Below are 17,197 nucleotides of genomic sequence, written 5' to 3'. Positions count from 1 at the left end.
TTTCGGTTTAGTGGAAGCGTCAGTCATACGCAGCGTTGTACACCACGTCGGCAGAGCAGGAGCAGAGCATCCCATCCATCGGTTATTGTTGGTTTGGCTTTTCGGCAAAGCACTTTATTAACAGCCATTGGAATGTGAACTGATCGTTATGGTGATGGTAGTGGTGGAGATGGAGGCGGATGCGGAGACTGATTCTGGCCAGACGCTGCTGATCTAAATCAGATCAAAGTGTTACAGGTGCACTGCCTGTTAGATGGGTTATTGGAATGATGGGTGATGGGTGGGTTGGGGGAATTGATGCCTTAAGGTCGGCGGCAGAACGGCGACGTCATCTCCATCATCTTTGGCGCTGGCAGCCGGAAAAACGAGCGCACAGCGCACGCCACAATTATGCAAAAAGAGCAGCAGATACATCAGATACAGTATACAGATATAGTACGTACATACAGATAAACATACATTGCTACACCCTCGCATCCATATCTTTGAATGTGTATATGTGCCCTGGTCCGTCGGTCACTCAGTCAGTCACTAAAAATCGACTATAAACGTCTTCACAATCAGTCACAAAATCAGCGAGATTTTCTCACGGTAATTGTATTTTTAGTACTTTATAGCAATTTTTGTCCATATCATCATGAGTGTGGGCCAGATGCCTATGGCGCTGGCTGGTCCACAGCCGATTCCACAGGCTCTTTGCGAATTTGCTGGCTACTTGCTGGCAACCTATTACCCATTACCCATAGCAGCCACTAGTTCTGCGGTTAACCACACACCCAGCCGATCCACCTCCTACTCCACATCCCAAAAATGTTGATTTGGTTTTAGATTTTGTTTTTCCCTTTTTTTTTGGTTTAAAACAAACAAACAGGCATTCAGGCTGGCAAATGGACATCAAGAGAGATGGACAGGCCACTCGGAGGAGAGTAGTGGGTCTTTGGGCAGGGGTTCGGATTTGGATTCGTATGCGGATTCGGATGGTTACGGTATGGGTGGGTGGGTAACCTTCCGGCGAAGGCATTTTTATTTTATCTTTTTTGTTTTGGCAAAGGCAGGCAGTAGGGGCTTTGATGGTCATTTGAGTTTTATTATTTATGACAAAACGTGAAACACTTTTGGAATGTCCCAGGAAGGTGTCGGAATGGTACAGTGAGAAGGCAAGAAGGGGTTAGGGTGCACTCACACACCGACATTTCGATTGTTTTTGCATAATTCTCAATGGCCAAAATGTGTGTGTTTTTCCTTGTATAAATAGCACGAGTGTTGGCCACACTCGTGGCATAAGTTCTAATTCGGACGCTGACAGTTTGGTGGCATGAAATTTAAGGCTAGATTTACGACGTAATTACCACTGCAAATTGGATTTACCAGGAGCGAACTTAATGCAGCGGGGGGACTTAGGTGTTAATTTAAAACGAATAAGATTTTTTTAAAGAATTTATGCTAAAAAAGTTATAATAGAGTTTTAAAGAAGACTAATTTATATACAAAAATGCAAGCCCTTCGGCTTTCCAATCTCAAAATGTTCGGTGACCTTTTTGTTTTAAATTTATTTAATTTATATTTTCTGTATACAAAATTATTCATTATCATACTGATATAACTAGCTTATAATCAAAAAAAATTTCACTTTAATTTTTATTTAAAAATGAGAATAAATTTGTATTTAAAACGCCCTATTTGGGCACCAATATCCGCAACTTTTGCAATTATAAAAGTTTTCGGTTCTTTTTCCGGTTGAACGAAACGAAATTAATTAAATTAGTTTATGGCACTAAAAGTACTTAAAGTAAAATCTAAAATTAGTCGTGGCTTCGAAGGAATCGTGGAAAGATGAATTGCCTGTGGTCTTTGTCGATTTTGATGGGTACTATCAAATACCTTACTGAAATATAATCATCTCTTAACTCCTTTTCTCAGGCTATCTAAGTCCAATCTTGGTTGCTGCCTTTGAGGATGAGGAGACGAACTGCTTTGCCCTGCATGATAATGCCTGTCCCAATGCCAACATTTCGTTTTGGCTCTACACGTAAGAGGAATAAAAGAGTATTTTGTAGGCTCTAATTATATAATCATCTAAAAACAAACAGCAAATCGAATCCACAGGGGAAGTTGCTCTCCTTATTTACTATACGCAAAAAAGATTTTCTGCCCCTCAAGCCACTAAGGTTACTGATCCATGGCTTTAATGGCAATCGCAGCTTGTCTCCCAACGCCCAGTTACGTCATCGACTCCTTGATCTAGAGGATAATGTGATATCCTTGGACTATCAAAAGTTGGCCTATGAACCCTGCTACTCAGAGGCTGTACACAATGCCAAATACGTTGGCCAATGCATTGCCCATTTACTGACCATGCTCCTGGACAACGAACTTGTACAGAGTGAGGATATTCATCTGATTGGTTTTGGTTTGGGTGCCCATGTGGCAGGGTTTGCTGGCAACTTTTTATCCAACAACAAGTTGGAACATATCACGGCTCTCGATCCGGCCAAGCCACTTTACCTAGTCAACGATACAGCCCAAAAACTCGATCCCTCTGATGCCAAGTTCGTGGATGTCATACACACAGATGTGATGATGCTTGGCTTGCTAGATCCAGTTGGCCACGTGGACTTTTACCTGAACATGGGTGTGACACAGCCCAACTGCGGACCCGTTAATGAGAGTGAGATCTCCTAATTGTTGTAGTTTTGAACTTATTTTAAAGTTTTTTTTTGTTAACCTTTAAGTGGATACCCATTACTGCTACCATAATCGAGCTGCGGATTATTATGGGGAATCCATCGCCTCACCAACCGGATTTTATGGCTTCTACTGTCCAAATTTTAAAAGCTACGCCTCTGGTCTGTGTGTTCCCAAGAAGGATATACAGTTGATGGGCATCAATGTTGAGCCAGAGTATGATTATTAACCCTTTTTCACGGTTTTTTGTTAATAAATTATTTGTTTTCCAGGGCCAGGGGAAGGTACTTCATGGACACCAATAATTCTCCGCCCTATGCCAAGGGGCATGACTATAGCCATCTCAACCGCGAACTGAAGGGTCGTACTTACATGAACGATGATATTATAGAAAAGTTATTTGAAGGAAAGGCTTAGGCAATAAATCATCACAAAAAAAGTGAAAATACAAATAAATTTGTGTACCTCTGAAATATACAAATTTAAAAAACTTTGAAAAATTCATAAACACAGTTCCTTTTTTTCTGTAGATTTTGTTTTTTATTTCAAACTACATGCATCAAGGTACTTTTGTAGTATTCTTAACACTTTTAATATTTATTTACCAAGAAAAATAATCTATATTTTCTATTTTTTCTGTATTTCAAAGTAAATCATTTGAAAAACTTATTTTTAAACCTAATTCTAAGTTGAAATATTTTTGACATACAGACATGACCAGGTGAGTTTGGGCCACCTTAGCAATCAACAGGAGGAGCAGCACCAACAATCATGTCAACAACTCGTTTGGCCAGGTGACAGATGCCAAGAAAAAGAAAAACTTTCTGCCACTCAGGTGCAGTATGTGTGAGTGTTTGTGTGTGTGTGCATGAAACTAAAAGTATATGAAAAGCAATTTCACGCGTCTTTTAGCTTTTCATTTGAAACGAAACATAATGGAATTTTTCGGTTGCGAGGGGCGGCAAACTAAACGAAACTAACGGGAAAGTAGAAGGCAAACAAGTGTTTGCATTCCGTCGCCAAGAAGCGACGACAGCCGAGAATGTGCAACTCGAATCGAATCGTCTCCAAATCAAAGCAGGCGACGGAGTTTGATCGATAAAAGTCAAACGACTCTGATGGTAGCAACCAAGTTGGGGCTAATCAGAACGGTTTTCGAAAAGTTAGTTGGTTAGTTAGTTGGTAGACCTAAACGAAGAACGGTCGTAAAGCGATCGTAATGGAGGAGCTGCAGGATGCTAGCATCCATCATATGACCGCCAAGGTAATAGCGGCTATCAAGAACACCAAGAGCTACGAGCCGATATACAAGGAGCTGCAGAAGTTGGTCTGTAATCCCAATGTGGATACCCACGATATGCGCAATACCCTTGAGGACGCCATCAAGAGCGCCGGCCTGGAGACGGAGATCCGTAATATTGTCTACAATTTGGTCAGGAGTCGTTTAACCAAAACGGATGACAAGACACTCCCCAACAAGCAAACATCGGTGGGTACAAAATCTTGGCTTAAAGAAATCAGTAACAAAAAAGGGGATTAGCTTTTTGCTGTTCAGTGACTTTTCTATCAAATCCGTCTTTCTCTTTTTATAAAAAAAGATCATTTTAATTTCAACATTCGCAAAAAAGAAACAAAATGTTAGCCCAACCTAAGGAAACCGAGAGTAGCTCAAATGTTGAGCCAACAACGAGCTCATTATCTATATGGACTTTAGTATAGAGAATATATCTTAAGACTTTATTTCAATTATATTTCTTACATTTTTCCCATAGAAACCCACCGTTAGTGATCCCCTTGGCTATCTGAAAAGGGCCGGAGTCCTGTGGGATCGCAGGGTTAGAAAGAGTTTGAATGCTATGTGCACAGAGCTAAAGGTTCCCCTGCATGGACAGCCAAGGATCAGTGCCGATCGAGAGGACTTCATGGCCAAGTGGAACGAGCTGAGCAACTACAATATGGGTGGGTAACACCCGGATTTTAAGTTCTGTATCTTTCTAAAAGATAATCCCTAGATCTGGCCAACTACAGGCCTGTCTATGCACCAAAGGACCTGTTGGAGGTGCTGCTCTCGCTAAAAGGACCTGCCAAAACCACCGAAAATACAGAGTAAGCTTTGAGTATGTCACATATAAAATGAATTAAGTATTAAATCGTTGTTCTTCTTACCAGTCAAATTCCCCAATGGGAGTTCTCACACATTGCCTTGCCCGTCAAGAACTTGTTTGAGCTGCGTGCCCATTATGCTGATCTCCTGCGAAGTGATAGCTACTTGGGAGTGCCCGATCTCACGGTTCAATGTCAGAGGATTCTGGAGGGGAGACATGCACCCATGTGCCAGCAGTTCTTGAAGAAAGGTTGCACCCCTGCTCCTTATAGAGGAGCACTATGGGCATCAGTATTAGACAGCAAGCTTCATGACTATGTAATATAATTAGGCGGATTTTGGGATCTATCTCCTATTAAAATGACGTTTACCCACAGGACATTGATTACTGGCAAAAGCTGCGAAATGCTGTCTGGACCACGGATCACATTGTTGATAAGCTGGTCTTCAAGGACATCCAATTGACGGCCTCTAATGATGACCAGTACTTTGTGTTCGAGGATGTGCTGTATCAGGTGTTACTCTGCTTCTCCCGGGATACGGACATCGGTGGCTGTGTGGAGTATGAGGCTTTTCCGGTGAAGGGCAAGACTTATGAAGGCCCGCCATCGGGCGTGGTTCCTTTCCACGGTATTTGCATGTTTGCCGCTCCCTTTTGTTATCTGTATGATTCGCCAGTGAATCTGTACTATACATTCCGGGCCTTTTACATCCGTTACTGCCATCGCCTGACCACCATAAACACGCATCCGCAGGGAATTGTCAGCCTATGTCTGCTCTTCGAGAAACTCCTGCAGACCTACGAGCCGCAGTTGTGGTCACATTTTCGAGAGCTTCAGATTCAACCGTAAGTTAGGATTGTAGAAACTTTCTAATATATTCCTAAATATCTAATTTATTTATTTCTGCAGTTTGCGGGTTGTCTTCAAATGGCTAATGCGAGCATTTTCCGGACATTTACCTCCGGACCAGCTGCTGGTCCTCTGGGACTTGGTAAATAACAACCCATTTCTGTTTTGAAAGAATGTTTCTAATTTTCCCTTCAGATTCTCGGCTTTGATAGCCTGGAAATCCTGCCACTGTTTGCCATTATAATCCTGAGCTTTAGAAAGGAGAGCATCATGCAGGTGGCCTCGTTGGACAGCATCGAAGCCATTCTGGCGGATCTGTCCTCCATTAAGGTGCTGCCCCTCGTGCAATTAGCTCTTAGTCGGGACTAAAAGCGTGGTCAATGTCTAGTTACAAAATTTAAGTATTAAAAGTGTTAAAAAAAAAAAAAATTGTTGCAGAAGTTTAACTGAACTATAATCTCTAGTTTTCAGTATAAAATACATTTTTCAAGATGAGATGCTTTTTTTTTCATATTAAAAAACTATTTCCGCTCCACAAAGTTAAGCCAAACTCCTCCCTTTAAGGCAGCCATAAAATAGGTATCATCGAAGGTATTATCCGTGCGTGTTTTGGGATTAACCTTGATGTCAAAGTTCCTTACGATTTCCACTAGAGCGGCCTTAATTTGGGTGACTGCAAACCTCATGCCTGCAATCATAGATGGTTTTTAAAGTGTTTTTTTTATGCTTACAGCTAGATTACCCACCTGGACAAATGCGAGGACCATCGCCGAAACCAAAGAAGATACCCTGATCTCTGTACTTCTTGGCTCCACCATCGACCAGGAAACGCTGAGGCTTGAAAGACTGCGGATCTTCGTAGTATTGAGAATCGTATTGAATGGCGTTGGATGGAATGATGACCACATCTCCCGGGTAAACTTTCACACTCACTCCATTTTTGTTGACAAACTCGTAAGGCTCGGTTACAATCTTACGGGCAGCCAGTAGAGGTGGGAAAAGGCGTAGAGTTTCTGGTATTAAGAGCACGTTTTTAGTAAGAACAATTACCTAACTTTAATCCAGAGCTCACCATTAACACAGGCCTCGATGAAGGGTAGTTCACTCAACTCCTCGAAAGTCAGCTCAGCGGTTCCAATTTCTTCCCTTAACTTCCTCTGCTCCTCAGGATTGCGGCCCAGCAAAAGAAGAACGTGGGTTAGAACTTGCGCAGTGGTCTCGAATCCGTCCGTGAGAAAAGTCATGGTATGTGAGGTCAACTCCACGGCGTCGAGTCCCTTTTTTTCTTGCAACTGCAACATGTAGTTAAGGAAGTCATCTCTCTGCTGACCAGGATTATCCTTCCTCATTTGGATGCACTTCCTCATGATATCGTAAAAGAACTCCTCCACATCCTTGGCAAAGAGACCAACGCTATAGAAGTTTCGGATTGGTGGCCATAGATTGGCAATCACTGTATAAAAAATGAAACCAAAGGACTGCTCGAAGACGCGTTTAATCATTCCGACCAGTGGAGTGGGATTATCCGTGAAACTCTGTGCTGAGATTCCTAAGACGCAATCGGATACCACTTCGGTGGTATAACACAAGCAGAGATCCTTGGCATTAAGGCCATCTGAGGAGGCCATCAGTAGCTGCCGTTTGATGTAATCGACAAACTTTTTACATACGCGTTGCGAGACCGGGTAGGCAGCTTTAACCTTTAGGGTAGGCAAAAGTGATAAGCGATTAAAGTACTTCGGTAGATAGGGGGCTCAAGGCTCTATTAAAAACAATCATCGAAATGTGATAAGAATCCTCAGGTTATCATCAAGCAATTAAAGCTTTAAACCTAACCTTACCCGGTTGGCCGACAGTCCGGGTGTGACCTCAGCACGTCTCTCCTTCCAGGATTCACCAGTCAGAATGAACGGATTGTTGGCCAAGATCTTGTCCTTCTTTTTGTTGGTCTGTTGGAATAGTTAACTAATGATTTCCTCTTTAAAGGAGATCTTTTTTAACTTACAAACTTGGACATCTCATTGTCATGGAAGCTGCGGAAGTCACTGACTAAAACCTTGTGTGCGTACTCTGGAGTTGTTACCAAGAGTTGTGGCATTCTGGTCTGGAAAACTCCCACGATGCTATCAGTGTTTTTGTACTGTCTAAATAAATGCTATCAGTAGAGAGTAAACGAGTACAATATAGCAACCGTACTCATAAATCTCATCGATGTCGTAGACCACGTTCCGCTTCTGGGTGAAAACGCTGGGAAAACTGCCAACAAATGGCCATGATTTGGCCGATGGGATGCCTCGCTTCTTCCAATAGTTAAAGTTCCAGATCAGGAAGATATATATCAGGCCCAAGAAGGCCGCAATAACGAATAGAGCCGTTGAAATCAGACCCATTGCAGTACCGCTCGCGAACGCGGATGAAACAAAACTGAAACTCAATTGGGCAATCTCTGTCGTTTAAATTGAACTTGTTAGTCAAGTGGTTGGGCAGCGGGAGCTAGATGGATTCACCCAGTAAACAAATTGATCAAATTGCCTACACCACCACATTTAATGGCCGTCATAAAACGTACTATGTCGCACTTTGTGATAAGGTCTGATTCCGTTATCAAGATCAAGGGCCAAAGAACGTGCATTTCTAGGTCGAAAGCTAATGGCGATAAAAACTTGATTTAAAAAAAATGCAGATGAGGAGATAAGAAGGTTTTAAAAATAGAACTTTGTTTATAAAATAAAGCCCGCCATCATTGAACTAGAAAACAAAGTTATAAAAGCATCTCATAATTTATTTTAAAGTATAGATTTAATCTCGTTGTTTATCAGAACTTGGTAACATTTTCTTCGACCTCTAATCTTTGGAAGCTTGCGCCAGGAAAAATATTGATAATAAATAAAGTTATGATGAAATGCAAATGTTTTTATTTGAAATGGAATATTTGCTTATCACTAGTGTATGGTAAATCAATTACCACTTAACTTATTTTATTGCCGCTCTTTAAAGTCTAGGAAAATTCCACCCTTTAGAGTGGCCATAAAGAAGGTATCATGTAGCTGATCATCGGAACGCGTCTTGGGATTAATTTTTATATCAAAGTTACGCACGATTTCTACTAAGGCCGCCTTGAGTTGAGTCATTCCAAATCGTATTCCTGCAAGAAGAAATCATTGTTAACTTTGATTTTCAGTTAAAAGCATCCAAAAAAAGTTACACACCTGGACAGATGCGAGGTCCATTGCCAAAGGGAAGAAATACTCCCTGATCTCGGAACTTTTTCACACCCCCGTTGACCTCAAGGAATCGCTCAGGCTTGAACGCCTGCGGGTTTTCATAATACTGCGGATCATGATGTATCGCTTTCACGGGAATGATTACCACGTCCCCGGGACTTAGGCGCAACGTATCGCCATTCTTGGTAACTATGTCGTAGGGTTCAGTTACCAGCTTACGGGCTGCTGTTTGTGGCGAAAACAAACGCAGAGTTTCTGTAAAATATATAAATAATGATATTCAATATTGTTAAGTACAGATCCCAGTAAATCCCACCATTAATGCAGGCTTCCAGATAAGGCAGCTCGGTTAGTTGCTCAAAAGTGAAATCCGCCTTGCCAATTTCCTCCCGCACCTTTTGCTGCTGCTCCGGATTACGTCCCAGCAACAACAGGGTGTGTGATAGAACCAGAGCAGTGGTCTCAAATCCGTCTGTGAGGAAGGTCATAGTATGAGCAGTGAGCTCGGCTGTATCTAGGCCCTTCTTCTCTTGCAACTGCAGCATGTAGTTGAGGTAGTCGTCGCGCTGCTGTTCCGGTTTCCCTCGCCGCAAGTTGATGGAACGTCTCATGATGTCGAAGAAGAAGTCCTCAGCTTCCTTGTTGAAGAAAGGCAAACTGTAGAACTTCAGAATTGGTGGCCAGATGTTGACTAAAATGCTGAAGAAGATGAATCTGAAGGACGAGTTGAACACCCGCTGGATCATTCCCACAAGGGGAGTCGGGGTGTCCGTGAAACTCTGGGCTGAGATGCCCAAGACGCAGTCGGAGACCACTTCGGTGGTGTAGCAAAGGGACAGCTCCATTGCATCCAATCCCTGCGAGGTGGCCATTCGCTGTTGGCGTTTTATGTAGTCCACAAACTTTTTGCATACACTTTGTGACACTGGATATACGGCCTTTATCTAAGAATCGGGATTGCTTCATTATACTAGCCTAGTCTTTTTTTAAGTTTCTAATAATCTTACTCGATTTTGTGACAGTCCTGGTGTGATCTCTGCTCTTCTTTCCTTCCATTCATCGCCTTTCAGGACGAATGGATTGTTGCCCAGTATCTTGTCCACCTTTTTGTCCACCTATTATAGGAGATATATTTTAGATTTCAGATCTCCATGATTCTTTACTACTTACGAAATTCCCCCTTTCATTGTCATGGAAGCTACGGAAATCGCTGGTGTAAATCTTGTTAATATATTCCGGACACATAACCAGCAGCTGGGGACGTCGGGTGGTGAACACACCCACAACTTTTTCCGTGTTTTTGTATTGCCTGCGAAAACAAAACACTTATACTTACAAATAAGGAGTGACTATAATCCGACATACTTATAGATATCATCGATGTCGTAGGCAACGTTTCGTTTCTTGGTGAATATGCTGGGAAAACTACCCACAAATGGCCATGAAGGGGCAGTCAGGATGCCCCTCTTCCTCCAGTAGTCAAAGTTCCAGGTGAGGAATACGTAGACAAGGGCTAGAAACCCAGCTAGGCTGAGCAGAACACAAGAAATGGGACACATGGCACAACCGAACGCGAGGAAAAGCGGAAAATAACTGAACTTGATTGCAGCTCAATTGAACAAATTGAACCTACTTTAACCTACAACTATGTACAAAATTAATTGATAAGTTATATATATAGTGAAGATGAAATGGTTGTGTTATTTTTTATGAAAATATTTACAAACAAACTTATTTTAGCATTGAAACCTTTCTAAAAACAATAAAATTAAAAAAATAAAAATGCACCATCTGGCACGTTTGGTTTGTTTGGTTGCAACTTGGAATTGATTATAAGTTGATGAGAAATGAAACCAACGAACATGGTGCGTAGCTGCGATCCAACATGTTGCGTGTGAGCTCTGCTGTCAAGCCGTTTTCGAACTTCGTACAAATAAATGTTGCTGCAACATGTTTCTTTGGAAATTAAATTTAAAATAATTTATTTTTATTATTTAAATTTAGTAATTCTTAATTTAGGTTATTTATTTAGGTACTTTCATACCAGCATATTTTAAAATATTATAATATATAAAAAACAAAGCTTCCTTAAGCAGTTAAAAAAATTTAGAAGATTTCCCCAATTTCAGAGCTCTTTAAAATCCAAAAAAATACCACCTTTCAAAGCGGCCATGAAGAAAATATCATTGCTGTCTCCTGATGTAATCCACAAACTTTTTGCATACACTCTGCGACACTGGATAAACGGCCTTGACCTTTAGGTTGAAATATATAATTTTAAATTCTTTCTGATAAGAAACTTAAAATGAAATTCTTACCCGATTCGGGGTCAATGCCGGCATGATTTCCGTTCTCCTCTCCTTCCATTCATATCCAGTTAGAACGAATGGATTGTTTCCCACTGAATCACTGCCACCTATTGCTATGGAAGCTGCGGAATCCGGTGGCGTAGATCTTGTGTATATATTGTGGACACATAACGTGTAACTGAGGCACTCGAGTGGTTAACACGCCCACCACGTTTCCGGTGTTTTTATACTTGCTGCACATTATATAATGTAATATATAATCTATATATATAATATAATGTATAATAAATATGTAATATTTTCTAATATTTGCCCATTTAAGTATGCAACCTATTACAAACCAGACTAGATATCTCTCATGTTGGAAATTCTAGGCACTTTCCTATATTGCTGGTACTCATAAATATCGTCAATGTCGTAGGCAATATTTCGCTTCCAGGTAAAAATACTGGAAAACTGCCCAAAAATGTCCATATCGGAGATGTCGGGATGCTCCTCTTCTTCCAATAGCTAAAGATCCAGGTTAAGAACACGTAGACCAGGACCAAAAAAGCAGCCAGAAGTAAAGAGAAGCAGTTATTGGCCACATGTCTTTAGGATTTGCGAACACGGGTAATACTCAACAGAGGGTAGATTAAGTAAGTTCATTTAATGCAAAAAATAACATCTGAAATCTTATCGTATAAGTTTTTTGCACATCTTTTTGGTGATATTTGAGATGGCTCCCTAACTCACAAATTGGTAGATACTGCAGGTTTTGGTTTTTTATATAATAATTAATAGTAAGTCTTAAAAGTACCTTAACAACACATTTTGCGCAAGTGTAAAATTAAACCTAATTACTTCAAAAGGTTTACAAATGTGAAAATTGACTTCAAATTGTTTTGGCAAAACCTGGCCGTTTCAGACGTTCAGTGGTCTAGCTTGCAGTAGATTCCTAGTAAGTAGACTGAGCTGTCTTATTAGTCTGTCACTGTATCTGCTCGTGTGACTACCAATTTGCTCCCCCACAGTAAACAATTTCAGATCTCTATGGTACTTGCGTGGCACCACTCGCACGTACCACGGACAGTCTGTTATGTTTCTAAGCATTCTATTTTGTAACATCTGGATCCTTTTGTAATTTGATTTGGCTGCAATTTCCCAAATTTGAATCCCATATCAAAGAAATAGCGGGCAGTTCGTCACTATGCATATTTTTGGGTGATATTTGCTGATAGCTCATAAATCATAAATTTTTAGTTCATACTTTTTCAAATAATTATGGATAGAAACATTTTATGGATTAAAACCGTTAACCTAATCTAGAGATAAGTTGTTAAGTGGTGAAAGCATAGTTAAAAGATTACTAAATGAATCGTATCTTTACCATTATAGTTTTCTGTCCCCAAATTAGAAACACTTAAGTAAATTATTCAAATTTGTACCCCCAATTATACTAGGCAATAGTCATTATGATTAGTTTTCGGACTTTAGCTTCATTCCGATTAAAGAAATAGCGAAAGAAATTGAAATCGATCCTCGATGGTCCTAAATCACTTTACTTAGAAGCCCAACAATTTGCAAGCTGTAATTCCCAAAGATTCCATAGAATATAACACGAAATATATTTTTAATATTTTTGTTTAATAATCATAATGCATATAAAGGTACAGTTGTTCACAAGAAAGGAAATCTTAAAATGCTACATAAATTACATAAATTGATAACGGCTCATGTTTTTATAACCAGATAGAAGCAGCAAAGTACACAAATTTAACATTTAAATCAAACTTAATTTAATACATAATAAATCGTTAAGGTCTAATAAATAAATGTATGTATTTTCTCAATAATTGCTCAAGCTTTAAATAATAAAAAATAGTTGTAAATAAACAAGTTGGATAAGTTTAAGGCAAATAGAATTAGGTTTATCAAAAAATATTAACAACAAAATAGGTTATTTTTTTACTGGATGGACTTACGTCACTTCTCTATATATGCAAATTGCATTTTATTTTACGATTTTTTTTGTTCAAAGAGTGTTTTTTTTATTCTTTTGTTTTTATGAATTTCATTTCATTTTTGTATACGCATTTTACATTTTTTCTTTATATAGAAAATTTGTTGGTTGGTTTAGCACCGGCATAGGACACTTGCTTCGTTTTGTTCAATGCTCGTGGCACGCACGTTTCCCATTATTTTTGGTGAGAGCAGAGGGCTAGGATCTTCAATGTCTATTGGTAATTTGGAAATGAGTATCAGGAATGCTTAGAAATGTCTGGCCACCATTTGCCGGGTTGGAGTTTCAGGATGAGAGGTTAACTCAGTGTCCTGTGGCTGGACACTGAAGGTGATCTCTTCTTTGCCTTGGCCGTGGGAGAGAGCTTGGCCTTGGCTAGAGTTATCCTGTGGCAAGGTGACTTTAAGGGCCAGAGTCTAAGTGGAAACCAATATCTCCTTGCTAATTGCCTCGCCTTGAATTTGGGAGAAAGACGGAGCAGCAAACTAGGGACATTGGTAACCAAGTAAATCTCCTGGCAACTGGTCTATGTGGGTCATGATTTGTCTTGGGATCTATATACTTCTCTAGCTAATCCCTGGCAGCAAGGACTTGTGCTCAGATCCTGCAAAAATGTTCCACGAAATTTGCAGCATGCCGATCACAACTCCCTTCTGCCAAAGGACCTTCTCTCTAATGGGAAAACGTGCGGTTATGAGTAAAATTTTCGTGTGCGTATTTTGATTTCGTTTTAGCTTTATATACAAAATGTTTTGGGGTTCTCTATAGTTTTCTTGGGATCATATACGTGGGTATATATGAATATATAAATTGTTTGCTGTGCAAATATATATGTATAATGTATATATCGTTTTACAAAAGTTGTTTCGTTACTTGTCGTTAGTTTGAATAGTTAGTTGATTTCATTTCTTCATATCATTTTCATTTTCAGTTTGTGTTTCATGTTCGGCTTGTCGAATCTGTTTCTGTTCAGTAGGGTATATACAAATTGGTTGTTTTATTAATGACTCTAGCTATCTCGAATCACTACAAAATTACATACAATTACAAAATGTGATAAACTACACAAATGTACAACACTTTCTACCATTTCATTTCATTTGAAAACATTTCTTTTAAATGTTTCTTACAGGAATTTTGCTTACAAAAGGCAACCAGTGTTTTTTTCATTTTTTTTTTTTATGATTTTTGAATTTTTATGATTAGATTTAGGGGGTCTTATTTTTGTTTTTGTTCTTGTTCGCTGTTCATTGCACTAATCCAATTTTTGACTTTACAGTTTTTTATGTTGGCGGCGGTCCGTGGGGATACGACAACATGGGCTCCAGGCTGCGGGCAAAGGTGTTCGAGAACATACAGGTGTAATCCTCACCGTGGGGCACCAGAGTGGCCACACCTAAAAGCAGCAGCATGAGCGCCTGTATGGGCAGGGAGGCACGTGCAACGCGGCCTAGGAATCGAGCACCGCGTGCCAGAACCGTGGTATTGATGACATCGCCATCGACAGCATCGCCATCGATGTTGCTATAGATTCGAAAAATAAATCTATTAGTAAATGTGACAGATAGGAAAATAACTATGAAAATCATGCAACTACTCAGGGAAAAGCTATGTGCTCTTTTCGTTTAAGACTAGAAAGTGCACAGGTTGCTCGAAAATGAATATAAAACTACGATGCATTTGTGAAACGAAAACTTAAAATCAATTTCTATAGATATTTACTTTGCATTTTCTGTGTTTGGTGCGGCGGCCTGCATAGAAGAGGTTGATAATGTAGTATTATCCAAAAGCTATATTTGCCATAAAGAAAAGGAAAAGGAAGAAAAATAAATAAATTAAAAATAATACAAATCATAAGGGTTATAAGATCTTTTTCACATTTTCTCGTTCGACTGCCAATTGGTTTCACTTACTTCTGGTGCGCTCACAAATCAATAAATCAAATTAAATGTTTTGTTTTTTTTCAGGACAAATCATGTTTTTTTAACAGGAAACCAAGTTGTAAAGTAATTTGATAGACTTCGACTTACCTCACTCGACAACATGTGCAGTGGCACGCCAAGATTGTCGCCCTCGTAGCCGAGGACGGCGCCCAGTTTGACGATATAGATTCCGGATAGACGACGCAGGGATTGGAGACGCAGTCGGAGATCGGTCAATCTGGAAAGGGTTCTGGAGCATTTAAAACATTTGCATAGGCCCTTGGCGGTGTATGTTTGGATGAAGGGTTAGAATGGGCGGACGAAAGAATTTTGAGTACCAAAAAATACAACACAAAATAATATACGCAACAAAAACGGCAACACAAAATTTGTGTAGAGGCAAAAAAACGAATGATCGATCGATACGATTGATTCTTGTAAAGTTGAGAAGGTAAAGCTAAGTTACGTTCTACTAGATATAAAACCCAACAATGGAATTCAGAAGGTTTAGTTGAGGGAAAAGACCAAAAGGTTTAGCTATCCTGACGGATAGTTTTAGTATAATTTTGAAGGAATATAATTTTAGAAAAGGAAAGTTTCCGAAAGTCTTTGGTGGAATGTGCATAATGTGGGTAAAATAATTGAAATGTTAAAAAGGCAAGCAATAAAGGCCGAAATATTGGATAATTTATATATGGGAAATAGCACAGGTATATGGTAGGAAATTAATACTACTAAGTTTAAAGAAGTTGTATACTAAAAAAGCATATTAAATAAGGAAAACCATTATCTACTTTCAATATTATTCATTACAAAACTAACCAAATAAAGATACAAACTAAAACTATATAAAATATAGAATTGTTTTCCGCCCAATTAACTTTAAGACCCTTCTCCCCTTATAGAAACCCTAAGCTTTAGCGGCACCCACGAATTATTTCGTTCCGCCCTCGGAACTGGCCCACTGGACACCTTACCTTTCGTAGGTGTGTTGGGATTGCTCTTCGGAGCCCTCAACTGAGCGAAGCAGCTGATCAGCGGCATCCTGTAGGCTCACCACACGAGGTTCACATCTTTCCAATTCTGCTCTCAAGTCCTTGAACTTCTTGAACTTGGCCTCCAGCACGGAGCGCTCTTCAGTGAGATCCACGGGCTCGGAAGCCTTAATGTTTTGCTCTGTGCTCTGCAACCAATTCACCAGCTCATCGATGGTCTGATGGAACTCACTATTGCCCATCAAAGCAGTCTGGAGTAGACCTTGCCATTTTGTGGCATTGATGCACACATTGTTCCAGCGTTCATTATCCGCTTCTAGACGAGATCGCAATTGCCTTGCCTTTTCGGTATCCAAAGTGTGCGTAGCCAAATGATCACCGACAACATTCAGGGAGGAGATGATTGATTTGTGACTCTCCAGATCCAAAAGGAACTCGCGATGATCCTGTGTGACATCCTCAAGGAGTTCGATGTTCGAGGGCGGTGCTGACTGGGCCTTCTGGGTGCTCTCGGCGAACTGCAGCCACTGCTCCAGGCGCCACAGATCGTTGTCGATCTGCTGCCAGTTTCGCTGTGTGCAGAGCGGACACGTTAGCCGGCCGACCTCGCTAAAGTTGATAGGAAAACGTAAAAATGTAAGTTATTAATACAAATTTGTAATAATAATTATTATTATTATATGTACTGAATGCTTGTTAGCTTAAGACTGCCTTGCCAGAGTCAATAGAGTTGGCTTGCAGCAACTTAGGCAGCTAGGCCTATACATTCCGACCTCTTGCTGTGCTCCACCCTGGAGTCTGGCAGCCATTTGTGATCCACTGCCAGCTTTTGTCTAGTGGAAAGCCCCACAGATAACAGAGGATCAGGTGGAGGCCTAAACAGCAGGAGGTCGGATGCATAGGTAGACACCGACAGGTAGTTACACTTACTGAATGCAGTTGTACTTGTAGGATGCAGGTAGGTGGCACCTGCTGTGTGTCATCATGAATGCGCAGGTTCGAGTTAAGCATGGGTAAGTTTGTTTTGTGATTATGCGTGTGCGTGTTTTGACATAGATAGAAGTAGGCAACAGCGAGATGGAAAGCAATAAAACAGTTTTGTTAG

General features: G+C 40.2%; 5 protein-coding genes across 6 annotated transcripts in view; 2 read left to right on the top strand and 3 right to left on the bottom strand.

The window, feature by feature from the left end:
- Positions 1 to 1,315: 1,315 nt before the first annotated feature.
- LOC108102546 (pancreatic lipase-related protein 2) lies at positions 1,316 to 3,182 on the top strand. The gene is made up of 6 exons (XM_041818397.1): positions 1,316 to 1,403; positions 1,766 to 1,867; positions 1,921 to 2,029; positions 2,091 to 2,668; positions 2,733 to 2,901; positions 2,958 to 3,182. Exons 2-6 carry the CDS (start codon positions 1,834 to 1,836, stop codon positions 3,100 to 3,102), a joined length of 1,035 nt encoding a protein of 344 aa, XP_041674331.1. The 5' UTR covers positions 1,316 to 1,403; positions 1,766 to 1,833; the 3' UTR covers positions 3,103 to 3,182.
- A 549-nt stretch (positions 3,183 to 3,731) lies between these two features.
- LOC108102542 (TBC1 domain family member 19) lies at positions 3,732 to 6,064 on the top strand. Of its 2 annotated transcripts, none has more exons than XM_017207600.2 (7): positions 3,732 to 4,174; positions 4,458 to 4,644; positions 4,698 to 4,791; positions 4,855 to 5,107; positions 5,167 to 5,636; positions 5,701 to 5,782; positions 5,836 to 6,064. In XM_017207600.2, the coding sequence occupies exons 1-7, from the start codon at positions 3,905 to 3,907 to the stop codon at positions 6,007 to 6,009; spliced, it is 1,530 nt and encodes a 509-aa protein (XP_017063089.2). In that variant the 5' UTR covers positions 3,732 to 3,904; the 3' UTR covers positions 6,010 to 6,064. The 2 variants fall into 2 exon arrangements, with proteins under 2 accessions (XP_017063089.2, XP_017063090.2); XM_017207601.2 differs by having other exon boundaries at positions 4,114 to 4,398.
- A 5-nt stretch (positions 6,065 to 6,069) lies between these two features.
- Positions 6,070 to 8,047, bottom strand: LOC108102545 (probable cytochrome P450 28d1). Its single transcript, XM_017207604.2, has 6 exons — positions 7,837 to 8,047; positions 7,646 to 7,784; positions 7,482 to 7,589; positions 6,713 to 7,340; positions 6,387 to 6,653; positions 6,070 to 6,328 (listed from the first exon to the last, which is right to left on the bottom strand). The coding sequence occupies exons 1-6, from the start codon at positions 8,028 to 8,030 to the stop codon at positions 6,162 to 6,164; spliced, it is 1,503 nt and encodes a 500-aa protein (XP_017063093.2). The 5' UTR covers positions 8,031 to 8,047; the 3' UTR covers positions 6,070 to 6,161.
- Positions 8,048 to 8,538: 491 nt separating this feature from the next.
- On the bottom strand, positions 8,539 to 10,503 carry LOC108102520 (probable cytochrome P450 28d2). The gene is made up of 6 exons (XM_017207556.2): positions 10,230 to 10,503; positions 10,035 to 10,173; positions 9,872 to 9,979; positions 9,181 to 9,808; positions 8,850 to 9,119; positions 8,539 to 8,785 (listed from the first exon to the last, which is right to left on the bottom strand). Exons 1-6 carry the CDS (start codon positions 10,421 to 10,423, stop codon positions 8,619 to 8,621), a joined length of 1,506 nt encoding a protein of 501 aa, XP_017063045.2. The 5' UTR covers positions 10,424 to 10,503; the 3' UTR covers positions 8,539 to 8,618.
- Positions 10,504 to 14,330: 3,827 nt separating this feature from the next.
- LOC121530058 (titin-like) overlaps positions 14,331 to 17,197 on the bottom strand; it is a 43,207-nt gene continuing 40,340 nt past the window's right edge. Inside the window, 5 exon segments of the mRNA XM_041818434.1 lie at positions 14,331 to 14,699; positions 14,898 to 14,965; positions 15,206 to 15,347; positions 16,075 to 16,701; positions 17,023 to 17,064. Coding sequence (XP_041674368.1) covers positions 14,459 to 14,699; positions 14,898 to 14,965; positions 15,206 to 15,347; positions 16,075 to 16,701; positions 17,023 to 17,064 — 1,120 coding nt within the window. The 3' untranslated portion in view covers positions 14,331 to 14,458.

Source organism: Drosophila eugracilis, unplaced genomic scaffold (assembly GCF_018153835.1).
Source record: "Drosophila eugracilis isolate 14026-0451.02 unplaced genomic scaffold, ASM1815383v1 contig_1197, whole genome shotgun sequence".
NCBI classification, from domain to species: domain Eukaryota; kingdom Metazoa; phylum Arthropoda; class Insecta; order Diptera; family Drosophilidae; genus Drosophila; species Drosophila eugracilis.
Note: the sequence above shows the minus strand (reverse complement) of the source record. Positions and strands in the feature narration are given on the sequence as shown.

Coding starts and splice junctions, on each gene's coding strand:
- LOC108102545 (XM_017207604.2), bottom strand. CDS start 8,030: ATGGGTCTGATTTCAACGGCTCTATTCGTTATTGCGGCCTTCTTGGGC. Junction 6,654..6,712: donor CATCGAGGCCTGTGTTAATG/GTGAGCTCTGGA, acceptor TCTTAATACCAG/AAACTCTACGCCTTTTCCCA. Junction 6,329..6,386: donor TGGTCCTCGCATTTGTCCAG/GTGGGTAATCTA, acceptor CTATGATTGCAG/GCATGAGGTTTGCAGTCACC.
- LOC108102542 (XM_017207600.2), top strand. CDS start 3,905: ATGGAGGAGCTGCAGGATGCTAGCATCCATCATATGACCGCCAAGGTA. Junction 4,792..4,854: donor AAAACCACCGAAAATACAGA/GTAAGCTTTGAG, acceptor TCTTCTTACCAG/TCAAATTCCCCAATGGGAGT. Junction 5,637..5,700: donor CGAGAGCTTCAGATTCAACC/GTAAGTTAGGAT, acceptor TTATTTCTGCAG/TTTGCGGGTTGTCTTCAAAT.
- LOC108102520 (XM_017207556.2), bottom strand. CDS start 10,423: ATGTGTCCCATTTCTTGTGTTCTGCTCAGCCTAGCTGGGTTTCTAGCC. Junction 10,174..10,229: donor GACATCGATGATATCTATAA/GTATGTCGGATT, acceptor TTGTTTTCGCAG/GCAATACAAAAACACGGAAA. Junction 9,120..9,180: donor TCTGGAAGCCTGCATTAATG/GTGGGATTTACT, acceptor TATATTTTACAG/AAACTCTGCGTTTGTTTTCG.
- LOC108102546 (XM_041818397.1), top strand. CDS start 1,834: ATGAATTGCCTGTGGTCTTTGTCGATTTTGATGG. Junction 2,030..2,090: donor ATTTCGTTTTGGCTCTACAC/GTAAGAGGAATA, acceptor AAAAACAAACAG/CAAATCGAATCCACAGGGGA. Junction 2,902..2,957: donor GGCATCAATGTTGAGCCAGA/GTATGATTATTA, acceptor TTTGTTTTCCAG/GGCCAGGGGAAGGTACTTCA.